Genomic DNA, 14,055 nt, shown 5'->3' on the forward strand with positions numbered 1-14,055 from the left:
CTCACATGTGTAATTTTTCTTAACTAGCTAGATAACAAAGTCATTGAACCTTATCATTTGAGTTTCTGCAACTCAGAATTCTTAAAAAGAAATTCCTAAAGACAGAGAAACTATCACAGATCAGAGGAGGCTGGGGAAACATGACAACTAAATGCAAGACGGTGCTCTGGCTTGAGTCCTGGAAGAGAAAGAGGGCAGTGCAGGAACTGGTGAAATCCCATACATCTGGAGTTCAGGTAATAATAAAAGCAATAAAACCAACTAGATTCCAAGTGCACACATGAGTGTGCAAGATTTCATTTTTGCAATGCAAAATAAAAATATGTCCATTAGTAACACAAGTGCTTGTAAAAATAATACTAAAGAATGAACAAACTTAGATGACATCAAAAGTCCAGCAATTTAAATTAGAGGTATGAAAATTTAAGGCAGAGGTTTAAACCATATACAATAAGACATTTTTATTAAAAGCAAGTCATGAAAGCATGGGCATAAACTCATTATCTGTTACCAAACAGACTTCAGAAATGTGTATAGAAAAAGAATTTGCTTTATGCTTCAGACCAGAGGAGATATGATATTTTCCACACAGACACTCAGGACCATTAACTCTGATGTCTAATAGAATAGTTGACATTTGCACTTATGTTTCCTTACCCTCCTTCAAAGATTTTAATTCGAATAGGCTCAGTTTGCTTGGATCCAATATCCTTATCTCCATGAATATCTCCTTTCCCTCTTTCCTTTAGGATACTTCCCACTAGTTTCCTTTCTAGTTTGCTGCCAAATAAAAAGGTCGCATCAGGTTTCATCTGCAGGAAAAAGAGAGAATCATTTTGTATGCATTCCCTAAAACAGAGAGGAAGCCCACATATTCCACTCTTTCATGGTCTCTGAAAATTAACCTAAATTCCATACTAAAAGGCCATAGGGTGGCTACATAAAAGAAGGGACAAGGGGGATAAAATCAAAAAAGAATGACAGTTTCTACAGAATAAATTCAACATTCTTTTAAAAACAAGACCCCATTAGCACATATACTGTGCAACACTAATAAAAATGTTAAAAACAAGTGCTGTATTTTGGAAGTAGCAAGTCAAGCAATCTCTATGCATTTCAAAAATATTCTCAAAAGTTATTAAAAAGAAATGGTAACTGAAATATACTGTATATTTTATAGATTTTATATTTATAAATCCTCCATTTACTTTTTTATTAGCATAAATTCCAAAATTGCCCTTATTAATATTTTTATAATTTTACATGTAAGGCAATAATTGTTCATGCAGAAGCAAACCCACTAATCCTTGGAAAAATGAGTTGAGAGAAAAAAATATGTATTATAAATATAAAATAAATTATAGTAAAAAGTATAGTCAATGGGAACAACTCCTTCCCCAGAAGTTTGCAGAGTTCAGTTCTGACATCCTGCAGTCTCCTTTGTTGACTGAAAAAAGATGCATAACATGAGAGTTGTGAGTTGAGTTTAATTTGAGGCAAAATGAGAAAGAGTTGACTCGTTGGAAACGATTCTGATGCTGGGAGGGATTGAGGGCAGAAGGAGAAGGGGACGACAGAGAATGAGATGGCTGGATGGCATCACTGACTTGATGGACATGAGTCTGAGTGAACTCCGGGAGTTGGTGATGGACAGGGAGGCCTGGCGTGCTGCGATTCATGGGGTGACAAAGAGTCAGACACGACTGAGCAACTGAACTGACTGACTGACTGAGAACTGCAACCTGGGAGACAGCACTTTAGATAGCCCTGAGAAACTGCTCCAAAGAGTTAGTGTATGTGTGTGTTAGTTGCTCAGTTGTGTCCAACTCTTTGTGAACCCATGGACTGTAGCCCACCAGGCCTCTTTGTCCATGGCATTCTCCAGGCAAGAATATAGGAGTGGGTTGCCATTCCCTTCTCCAGGGGATCTTTGGCCCAGGGATCAAACCTGGGTCTCCTGCATTGCAGGTGATTCTTTACCGCCTGAGACACCAGGGAAGCCCCAGTGGTAGTGGGGGAAGGTCAATATATGAGATTTTGGTGAAGGGGGAGTTCAGTGCCATCAAACACTCTTCTTACAAAAGGTTTTCTGCCAGTCACGAGGAGCTGATGTCACTATGAAGGGATTTAGTACTTTTCTAGAAATGAGGAGATGCAAGGATTGGAAACTACTCATTGGCAAAGACCCTGATACCAGGAAAGATTGAAGGCCGGAGAAGGGAGCGACAGAGGATGAGACGGTTGGATAGCATCACTGAGTCAATGGACAAGTTTAAGCAAACTCCAGGAGATAGTGAAGGTCAGGGAAGCCTGGTGTGCTACAGTCCATGGAGTTGCAGAGAACTGGACACAACTGAGTGACTGAACAATAAGGACTGGAATCATGGAATCAGTTCCTGAAAAATATCTATGTAAAGACCTGTTCCACCAGTTTCCCTGGAGTATAGAGTGCTTCACTCTCTACCCTGAATACCCTTCAGGGCATGTCGAAGGTCAACAGCTACAGAAGCACAGGTTCAGATGCAATCTCCGCAGAGGCAGATGGTAAATGCCCTTGGCAAGCACCAATTTGTAACTGACACCTTCCCGATCTTTCCTCTCTAGTGCTCACTCCTTGTTCTATGTCCTCATTTCACAATTTCCTGAATTCCTCACATCACCAAAAAGTTGATTTCCTAGGTCACTAACCCAGGTCGTTTGGAAGGGGGAGGAACTCTAAGGAATTAGCCCCTGAGGTGGGATTTCACAGCACCTAGCCGGAGAGATGCTTTGTGCTTGGGACAGTCCTAAGACCCTCATAACTAAGTTCACGTCAGTGGTTAAGGCCTGTCTACGGAGGATTCTGCCCACCTTGGCCTTCACTTTACTTGTATCTTTTTGGTCATACATTCTTTACTAAGTTATTCTGCTCAGCAATCAAATCCACAACACAGAACACTTTCAGAAACAAAGTTTGTTACCTGAGCAAACTGCTTCCAAGCACTTGACGATGTCAGTTTGCCAGTTCCAGGCCGGTGCATCGCAGCCAGAGTATAAATTTCTGCAGTGATTTTTTGCTTGGACCTCAGAAGAGCCAGTGTGGTCTTGGTGTTCAATCCGGATGGGTTTGGGTTACAGGAACTAATGCACCATGAAGCATAAACCGAGGATTTGAAGGTGGCCTGCTGCACATAATTGGGTTTTGTATAATTCAAGAAGCACCAACTCACAGTTGTTGTTGTCCGCAGACTGGGGAACTGAAGAATCTGCTGGAAATCTACCATGTCCGTGAAAAGAAGAGTTGAATTCGCCACTTTCCCACTTGGGCCTGAGGCCCTGTGGACCAGCACACCAGCAGGCAGCTTCTGGCCCTTTCCTTGCTCTTCGAGCTGACTGTCCCCAGGTGGTAAGGAGGAGGTCTGAGGGCTCATGCTCATATCAGAGGCTGTCTCATCAATGTCCAACTCATCTGAGGACTCTTTGCTTTCTGACTGCCCACTGGATGACTTCTGCCCCAGGGGGGAAGCTCGGGAGCCTGGCATGACAGGCTCCCTTGAGGGCACACTGGAAGAGGGATGGTCTTGAGATGAGGAGGGGGACAGCGAGGAGAAGGAAGATGACCCTGACGCCAAGCCATCCTTTGGCTCAGAAGCACAGCCCTGTCGAACCAGCTGGGGTTTCTGGGGGCGGGAGAGATCCTTCTTGATGTCTGAGTTGGTCAGCTCCACGGCGCTGAGCTCCTCCACGATCTGTCCATACATCTTTTCTTCCTTGACTCGTTTCTGCTGCTTTGTTTCCATGAAGAGTTCTAAGCTGCTGGCTGGAGAAAGCATACGTTTGCTGCCTCCCAGGGTGGCCACGCTGTCAGAGGTGGAAGGTAAACATAAGGGGATTGAGGACTCCAAGCCAAGGGGTAAAGTCTGAGGTACTTTCCAGATGGGGTATTTTTCCAAGCCTGCATGCTGCCCCAACACCTGGGCGATGTTAAATCCTATCCCTTGCATGGCCGCGTTGGTTACCAGGGTTCTTTGGGTCACATTCTCATCGACTTTGCATATGACAATGGCAGGGCTGTTCTGCCCAAGCATCTGAGAAATGCTTGTGTACATGACACTCCCATAGGATGGGACGTGCGTCTGGATCCTAACAGGAACCACCGTTCCCGGCAAGGACTGCAAGGGCCCAGCGCTCGCTGAGGCGAAATCTTCCTGAAGAACCTGCTCAGAGGGAGTATCCGTTGACTTGGTGCTCTCCCCAGAGGGAAACTTTGGAAGGAGGTTCTTTGAGGGTAGCCCTGATGTTCCTGAATAACCACCTGGGTAGGTTTGATCTTTCGTGTGTGCGTAATCAGCGGATTTCTTTCCAGTGTGTTCGGCCAAGGGCTCCAAGGGGTAGCTGGGGTGAACTTCTGCCTGGAAAGAAGGCTTGCCATAGCTCTTCGGAGCGTGCTGAGCAAGGGGATGGGGAAAGTGCGCCTGCCACCAGGGGGGCTGCTGGGCTGGTAAGTGAACCATACAGACGGTAGGATACTGGAACTGAAACAAGGCGCTCTGGATTGGAGAAAACGGGAGAGCCTCCTGATTGGGAAACAAATGTGACTGTTCAGACAAGTGCTTGCTTGCAATATAGGATGTCGGTTGTATCAAGGGATTTCTCAGAGATTCCTGACTATCCAGGTGCAGGATCTGCTGCTGGGCCAGGTGGAGGGGGCCTGAGCTCAGCTGGGGGCAGGGACCCACGACTTGCTTCCCTGGGTCCTCCGCCGGGAGGGGAGGGAGCACGGAGCATGCGTTGTGGGGCCACGTGGACCTGAGGCTGGCGTGTAGATGCTCCAGCTGCTCCTGCTTGACACCCAGATCCACGCCGGCCTCCCCCTGGGAGATCTCGGGAGAGCCGCTGAAGGACGCCTGGCGCACCAGAAAGCACTTCTTCCTCTCCCGGGATGGGGACAGCGCAGAGGCGGCCGACGCCCCGGCTGCGGGCGCGTGGGACAGGTTCCCATAATCAAATGACTTGCTCCGAATTTCTGGGACCTCCGTGGGGTGAGGACAAGGCATCTGCTCAGATGAGCAGCGTCGCATCTCCTTTTGGTGATGGTGGTGGCCGGGGACTGACAGTGAGTAGGAACCGGCGGGGACGGTCAAGAACTCCGAATGCTTTCCGAACTCATCCGGCTTGGAAGCCACAAGCTTCATGGTCTCCTCTCGATCGAAAGACATGGAGAAGCTGGAGCTGTGGGACAGGTTACTCTCTTGACTGGGGCTGCGGGAGAGGCCGGTGCCCGTGGACTCGAAGCTGGATTCCCCGGAGGAGTGCTCCATGTCCGCGAGTCGCAGACGCTTCTTTTTGGGCGGCAGCTTCTCGGCCGGGAGCTGGGAGAGGGTCTCACTTCTCTGGGGCCACTGGAACTCCTCCACCGGCTTTTCTGGCTCTTTGCTCTGCGTTTCCTTCTCTTTCTCCGGCTTGTCCGGCTCCTCGGTCACACGGATCTCCGGCACCTGGATGTTGTGCTGGCGCACCAGCCGGGGCGGCGCGTGGTAGGGCGGCGGCGGCGGCGGGACTTGCGGCGCGGGGGACGGTTTCCCTGTGCCCTCTGCGCCCTCCCCGGGCGGGGCCCACTCCGGGCTCACCGGGGCTTCGGAGATCTCGCTGTCGCACGTCTCGGAGGGTGATGAGGCTTTCTCCTGGGCGCTGGCCGCGAGTTCAGCGGACTCGGACCGCTCGAAGGAATTGGGGCGGCTCAGCGAGTTGGTGTGCTGAATCACAGAAATCACATTTCCAGGAGGCTTCCTGCCCGCTCCATCCGATTGCTTGTCCGGATCAGCCGACAAGGGTGACTCCTCCAACCCGAGAGAGGGACTCCCAGATTGCAGCGGGGGTCGACACAGGTCAAAGCGCTCAGAGTGCCCATGAGAAGGGTTTTCCTGTCCAGCCAGGCCAAACCCACTCCTCGCGCCTTCCTGCATCTGCAGCTTGGACTCGTAATCTGCAGTCGCGATGCCCAAGGGCGTGCTGCTGCAGATCATGGGGGTGTCCTCCTCGTCCCCCACGCTCTTTTCTTTCCGGCGTTTTCGAGTTTCGCAAGTGGTTCCAAACATGGTTGGCACGCCCTGGGATGGGGCCGAGGGATCCATGAAATACTCCCCGCCATGTTTTAAGGGGCTGATGCAGGAAGCATCCCTGTAGCTTTGCTTCATCGTCTCAGAGTCCTCCCACTTCTTATAGGGTTTGCGGCAGACGTCATAGTCATAGCCGACCCTGTCCCCAGGAATCAATTTCTTTTCCTTCAAAGATGGACCTGTGATGCTTTTGGACATCCTGCCATGGTGGTCTCCTTCCAGGTGCCCCTCCTGGACTGAAGGCAGCTCAAAAGCCGCTTGTCTCCTTAACATGCGCTGAGGTGGTATGCCTACTGTTCCTGGGTAGAACACATCATCCGAGCCAGTCATCCGCTCATCAAATGAGTGACTTCCTCTCAAAGAAGGAGGAAGACTTAAGTTAGTTGCTGAAGAAGTTGGCATTGAGTTGCTTCGAATAAGGGGTGAAGAGTCAACTGGAGCTTCGAGGAGAACTGGGTTGCTGCCTTGGAAATTGGCTGGATAAAGTTTTCCTTCATTCCTGATAGACGATGGAATCGTCTGGGATTGTCTTGACTCACTGTTGAATTTGGTGGATTTTAGCATGCCTGTCTGACTGGGGTCAATTTCCGCCTTGCTTGGGATCAGCTGTGAAACAGGATCTTCAAACATCTTGACATCTAACCTGGTGTTGACGTGAGGTAATGAGTCCATGGTGCCCTTCCTACCCATCGTGGCGCGCTCCTGACTTGTGGTTGTAACACTGAGTGTATTTCTCGGACTAAGCCGACAGTATTTTCCAAAGATGATTTCTTCATAAGACTTCGCGTTTGTGTTTGGAGGGCTGATCTGCTGCTCTGCACTTTCTGAGCGGGAAAAGTAACCAGAGTCAGTGCTTCCTTTACTGTGCGGGCTCAGAAGGTTCAGAGATGGCTCAGAATCTTGTCCTTTTTTCTCTGACAGTCTTAGTGCAAGTTTCTGTTTAACTGTGTGAGAGTCATCGGCCTTAGTACTTAAAGTCGGATTTGGTAACATATCAGAGCCAATATACTGAGAGCTTTCATTAGGTAAAGGAATTCCGCTTTTGGGGATAATCAAAATGGGCACCTTCATTGGACCTCCCAGCGATTCTTCCAATGACCCGTGATAGCCACCTCTGCTGGCCATTTCCAATGGAATGGGTGGGCCAGGACTCATTTTGTCAGAAGCCTCGACAAACAAAGAACTCTCCTCATCTGTGTCTGTACTCTGTTCACCGTCCGAATGTATTTCTGCTTCTACATCAATAAAACCGGCCTCTAGATCCAATTTTGATACAGCTGACTCTGTGAAAGGGACTAATCCTGCCTTAATTGCATGGGCATGTGACTTCCTGTGCTTGTACAAATTGCTCTTCGTCTTAAAAGAGAAACCACAAGGTATACATGGATATGGCCGCTCACCGGTATGGGACCTGATGTGTTTTTTCAGTACGCTGGGTTTGGCACATGCCCTGCTGCAGTAAGGGCAAATGTACTTGCCGGGCTTTTTGGGTTTGTGCTCTTTTTTGTGAGCATCTTCGGACTGTTCGATACTTTTCTGGGAGTATTGGCTATAAGCAGGGTTCAGACTTGAAATCTTTTTTCTAGGATAACCACCACTGTGGCTGTGTATAGGAAAGGAAAATAGGTCCTCAGAGGCAACAGATGGCAAAGGGCCAGGGAAAAGCCACGGAGGGCCTTCGAGGCTCTGGTGTGGCTTGTTGCTGTGCATGACCCCCTGTGGCAATGAGTGCTGAGGGAAAGAGAGTGAATGTTGGCATGAATAAGGACTTGGACGGTGTGGTGGGTATTGCTTCTCTGTCACTTGCTGGACCACTTCACTAGGTGAGGCCAGTTTCCCAGAACCAAAGAGTTGTGCTGATGCTGTGTTTCCGATATGCTCAGGATCAATTTGTGGTTGCCGCTGTCCTTCTTGACTGCCAAAAGTGCTCATCTTAATAACAGCCGATTGTTCCTGTCTCCATCTACCTGATGCTTTATCAGTTTCTCCAGACCTTGAGGTAGCTTTTTGTCCTAGAGCTGTGTCCCCAGTGTCCATTTTGTCACACAAGGTCTCAAGCGCTAGTTTGCTTGAAAGCCGTGCAGACTCATGGAGTGTCTTCAAACTGTCCCTTTCAAAGCTTGCTTGCTTCCATGTTCCAGGGTGTCTGCAAACTTGCTGAGTTCTCCTTCTCTTTAGAACCTTCCACACCCACCCCGTAGTCTGTGGGCATTTGATGGTAATGTCCTTGGACCGGGGCTATAACACAGTTCTCTCCATTGTAGAAATGTCCATCCAAAAGCTAAGTGCAAATCTATAAAGATTTCTTATGGCATTTGAATATTTTCAACTAGGATGAAATTGGGATGATGAATAGTCTAGGAGAAATTTTGCCCATCAACTAGAGCAAAGTTCAACCGTCAGTTTCACTAAGACAAAATGGTCTGAAAGAAAACAGAATAAAACACAAAGAGATTGTCAATAACAGATATCAAGTAAGAAACTAAAACCAACCCTAAATATACAGCCTGAAATTAGATACAGTGAAAATATGTTTATTCCAAGAAATCCTTTTTATATCTGTTACACTAATTCCACAATTAAAGGTTATTAATTACAAATTTAATATTGTCATAAGCATAAATCTCCTAACTTTTGGTCACCCTTTTAAACCCTCCATAATCTTGATAAAATAAGACCATTTAAAGGAAAACTTTTGATATGTACTTATAAAATCATAAAAATTTTAAAAGTCTTCATTAAAATAAATTTAGACCTGTTGCTAACCAAGTTTTATGACTTACATGCTAAGTGTACTACATATTTCTCTATTTAGATTTGTTAAATGTATAATATGATATAATTTACAAGTATATAATACAATGTTAACATAAAATGTTATATGTATTATATATAATGTTAACATAAAATATAAGTATATTTTATAGCTTAAAAACATTGATTAGACTAAGGCTGGCTGCAAGAATTAAAGATTGTCACAGAGCTTTGGAAAAGGCAGAAAAGTGCATCTAAATAAAATAGTTATAAAATCTTCATAATATGGATGACAAAATATATTTTGGGGAAAGTTAAAAAATATAATGTTTACCTGAATGGTTTAGAGTTCTCATGGGCATGATTGTCTTGTCGCTTCCTGGGTAGAAAATAAATACAGTTAGGAAATATTGTTCCATTAAGCTACAATATTGCCGATTACAAATGTCAATTTAAAATTCATTATATGTAGATCTCACAATGTTATGAGATGTAAGGAGATGGCAAGAGTGAACACCGACATTTTAGGAATCAGTGAACTAAAATGGATGGGAATCGGCAAATTTAATTCAGATCACCATTATATCTATTACTGTGGGCAAGAATTCCATGGAAGAAATGGAGTAGCCCTCATAGTCAACAAGAGTCCAAAATGCAGTTCAGTTCAGTTCAGTCACTCAGTCGTGTACAACTCTCCGTGACACTATGGACTGCAGCATGCCAGGCCTCCCTGTCTATCGCCAATTCCCAGAGTTTACTCAAACTCATGTCCATCAAGTCGGTGATGACATCCAGCCATCCTTCCCGGCATCAGGGTCTTTTCAAATGAGTCAGTTCTTCGCATCAGGTGGCCAATGTATTGGAGTTACAGCTTCAGCATCAGTCTTTCCAATGAATATTCAGGACTGATTTCCTTTAGGATGGACTGGTTGTATCTCCTTGCAGTCCAAGGGACTCTCAAGAGTCTTCTCCAACACCACGGTTCAAAAGCATCAATTCTTCGGTGCTCAGCTTTCTTTAGAGTCCAACTCTCATATCCATACTGCTACTGGAAAAACCATAGCTTTGACTAGATGGACCTTTGTTGGCAAAGTAATGTCTCCGCAGTCTTAAAATGAAAGAATGATCTTGGTTCATTTCTAAGGTAAACCATTTGATATCATAGTAATTGAAGTCTATGCCCAACCTCTAACGCCAAAGAAGCTGAAGTTGAACAGTTCTATGAAGAGACCTCTTGAGAAATTTGTATGCAGGTCAGGAAGCAACAGTTAGAACTAGATATGGAACAACAGACTGGTTCCAAATAGGAAAAGGAGTTCGTCAAGGCTGTATATTGTCACCCTGTTTATTTAACTTCTATGCAGAGTACATCAGGAGAAACGCTGGACTGGAAGAAACACAAGCTGGAATCAAGATTGCCGGGAGAAATATCAATAACCTCAGATATGCAGATGACACCACCCTTATGGCAGAAAGTGAAGAGGAACTCAAAAGCCTCTTGATGAAAGTGGAAATAGAGAGTGAAAAAGTTGGCTTAAAACTCAACATTCAGAAAACGAACATCATGGCATCCAGTCCCATCACTTCATGGGAAATAGATGGGGAAACAGTGGAAACAGTGTCAGACTTTATTTTTTGGGGCTCCAAAATCACTGCAGATGGTGACTGCAGCCATGAAATTAAAAGACGCTTACTCCTTGGAAGGAAAGTTATGACCAACCTAGATAGCATATTCAAAAGCAGAGACATTACTTTGCCAACAAAGGTTCGTCTAGTCAAGGCTATGGTTTTTCCTGTGGTCATGTATGGATGTGAGAGCTGGACTGTGAAGAAGGCTGAGCGCTGAAGAATTGATGCTTTTGAACTGTGGTGTTGGAGAAGACTCTTGAGAGTCCCTTGGACTGCAAGGAGATCCAACCAGTCCATTCTGAAGGAGATCAGCCCTGGGATTTCTTTGGAAGGAATGATGCTAAAGCTGAAACTCCAGTACTTTGGCCACCTCATGTGAAGAGTTGACTCATTGGAAAAGACTCTGATGCTGGGAGGGATTGGGGGCAAGAGGAGAAGGGGACGACAGAGGATGAGATGACTGGATGGCATCACTGAGTCGATGGATGTGAGTGTGAGTGAACTCCGGGAGTTGGTATGGACAGGGGGGCCTGGCGTGCTGCGATTCATGGGGTCGCAAAGAGTCGGACATGACTGAGCAACTGATCTGATCTGATCTGATCTAGAAGGTTATAAGACCTTCTAGAACTAACACCAAAAAAAAAAAAAATGTCTTTTTCATCATAGTGGACTGGAATGCAAAAGTAGGAAGTCAGGAGATACCTGGAGTAAGGCAAGTTTGGCCTTGGAGTACAAAATGAAGCAGGGCAAAGGCTAACAGAGTTTTGCCAAAAGAACACATTGGTCATAGCAAACATCCTCTTGCAACAACACAATAGACAGCTTTACACATGAACATCATCAGATGTTCAATACCGATATCAGACTGATTATATTCTTTACAGTTGAAGATGAAGAAGCTCTATAAGTTAGCAAAAACAAGACTGGGAGTTTACTGTGGCTCAGATCATGAACTCCTTATTGCAAAATGCAGACTTAACTGAAGAAAGTAGAGAAAACCACGAAGTCATTCAAGTGTGACTTAAATCAAATCCCTTACAATTATACAGTGAAAGTGCCAAACAGATTCAAGGGATTAGATCTGATCAACAGAGTGCCTGAAGAACTATGGATGGAGGTTCAAAACATTGTACAGGAGGTGGTAATCAAAACCATCCCCAGGAAAAAGAAATGCTAAAAAGGCAAAATGGTTGTCTGAGGAGACCTTACAAATAGCTGAGAAAGGAAGAGAAGTGAAAGGCAAAGGAGAAAAGGAAAGATATACCTATCTGAATGCAGAGTTCCAAAGAATAGTAAGGAGAGATAAGAAAGCCTTCCTAAGTGATCAATGCAAAGAAATAGAAGAAAACAATAAAATGGGAAAGACTAGAGATCTCTCAAGAAAATCAGAGATACCAAGGGAGTATTTCATGTGAAGATGGACACAATAGCGGACAGAAACAGTATAGATCTAACAGAAGCAGAAGATATTAGGAAGAAGTGGTAAGAATACACAGAAGAACTATACAAAAAATATCTTAATGACCCAGATAACCACAATGGTTTGATTACTCACCTAGAGCCAGACATTCTGGACTGCAAAGTCAAGTGGGCCTTAGGAAGCATCACTATGAACAAAGCTAGTGATGGAATTCCAGCTGAGCTATTTCAAGTCCTAAATGATGATGCTGTGAAAATGCTGCACTCAATATGCCAGCAAATTTGGAAAACTCAGCAGTGGTCACAGAACTGGAAAAGCTGTTTTCATTCCAATCCCAAAGAAATGCAATGCCAAAAAATGTTCAAACTACCACACAATTGCACGCGTTTCACATGCTAGCAAGGTCATGCTAAAAATCCTCCAAGCTAGGCCTCAACAGTACATGAACTCAGAATTTCCAGATGTACAAGCTGGATTTAGAAAAGGCAGAGGAACCAGAGATCAAATTGCCGACATCTGTTGGATCATAATAAAAAAGCAAGAGAGTTCCAGAAAAACATCTACTTCTGCTTCATTGACTATGCTTATTCCTTTGACTGGGTGGATCACAGAAAACTGTGGAAAATTTTTAAAGAGATGGGAATACCAGACCACCTTATCTGCCTCCTGAGAAACCTGTATGCAGCTCAAGAAGCAACATTAGGAACCTGACATGGAATAACAGACTGGTTCCAAATTGGGAACAGGGTATATAAAGACTGTATATTATCATCCTGTTTATTTAACTTATATGCAGAGTACATCATATGAAATGCCAGGCTGTCTGAAGCATAAGCTTGAATCAAGATTGCCGGGAGAAATATCAGTGACCTCAGATATGCAGATGATACCACCCTTATGGCAGAAAGTGAAGAGAAACTAAAGAGCTTTTTGATGAAAGTGAAAGAGGAGAGTAAAAAAGTTGGCTTAAAACTCAACATTCAAAAAACGAAGATCATGGCATCTGGTCTTATCACTTCATGGCAGATAGATGGGGAAACAATGGAAACACTGACGAACTTTATTTTCTTGGGCTCCAAAATCAATGTGTGACTGCAGCCATGAAATTAAAAGATGCTTGCTCCTTGAAAGAAAGGTTATGACAAACCTAGTCAGCATATTAAAAAGCAGAGACATTACTTTGCTGACAGAAGTCTGTATAGTCAAATCTATGGTTTTCCCAGTAGTCATGTACTGATGTGAGAGTTGGACCATAAAGAAAGCTGAGCATGGAAGAATTGATGCCTTTGAACTGTGGTGTTGGAGAAGACTCTTGAGAATCCCTTGGACAGGAAGGAGATCAAACCAGTCAATCCTAAAGGAAATCAACCCTGAATGAAAAATCACTGGAAGGACTGATGCTGAAGCTGAAGCTTCAATACTCTTGTCACCTGATGGGAAGGGCCTACTCATTGGAAAAGACCCTGCTGCTGGGAAAAACTGAAGGCAGGAGGAAAAGGGAATGACGGGATGAGATGGTTGAATAGCATCACCAACTCAACGGACACGAGTTTGAGCAAACTCTGGGCGATGCTGAAGGACAGGGAAACCTGGTGTGGTGCAGTCCGTGGGGTCACAAAGAGTTGGACATGACTGAGCGACTGAACAGCAAACACCACCATATTATGTGCTCTAAAAAATACAGCAAGTAACTGCTTTAGAAAACACTAAAGTAGTAAACATAATATTGATTGTCACTATGCCTAAGGATAACTCAAGGAGAAAAAAATTTTTTAAACTTCAGTCATATTTTCTAAAATATAAGATTAACATATTAAAACATCTTAGACTTTTGACAGAAAGGCTTGGCTTTAATTCCTTAGATAATAAAAAGTTAAGAGTGGGTTTTTAAAATTTAACCTGTAGATTTAAAAATTTTTTAAATAAATATCCTTTTTAGGAAATTTGCATGACAGCAAGGTGAAAAAGTCTTCCAGATGACTATAAATGGCTCAGGAAAACTTGACGACTTAGAAACTATTAGATATTAAGTGAATACTCAGTTTCCATAAGGGAATGGCCAATGTAGTACACAAAGAATTTTGAGAACTTCAATGTTCAATTGTATCAATTATGATGATATCTGATGTGTTTCCTTAATAGGCAATATAGCAG

The 14,055-nt window shown here is 44.5% G+C and overlaps 1 protein-coding gene across 17 annotated transcripts in view; it reads right to left on the reverse strand.

Moving 5' to 3' along the window:
• The window catches only part of HIVEP2 (HIVEP zinc finger 2), a 219,239-nt gene that overhangs the window by 22,329 nt on the left and 182,855 nt on the right, over window positions 1-14,055 (reverse strand). For all 17 annotated transcript variants that reach the window (XM_086318113.1, XM_086318114.1, XM_086318124.1 and 14 more), the window contains 3 exons: window positions 9,187-9,231; window positions 2,961-8,521; window positions 658-812 (listed from right to left, as the gene is read on the reverse strand). In XM_086318113.1, coding sequence (XP_086174239.1) covers window positions 658-812; window positions 2,961-8,135 — 5,330 coding nt within the window. In that variant the 5' untranslated portion in view covers window positions 8,136-8,521; window positions 9,187-9,231. The remainder of the gene's footprint in view (window positions 1-657; window positions 813-2,960; window positions 8,522-9,186; window positions 9,232-14,055) is intronic.

This window comes from Bos grunniens, chromosome 9, assembly GCF_055505025.1.
Source record: "Bos grunniens cultivar Pamir isolate PY7600 chromosome 9, Bosgru_T2T1.0, whole genome shotgun sequence".
NCBI classification, from domain to species: domain Eukaryota; kingdom Metazoa; phylum Chordata; class Mammalia; order Artiodactyla; family Bovidae; genus Bos; species Bos grunniens.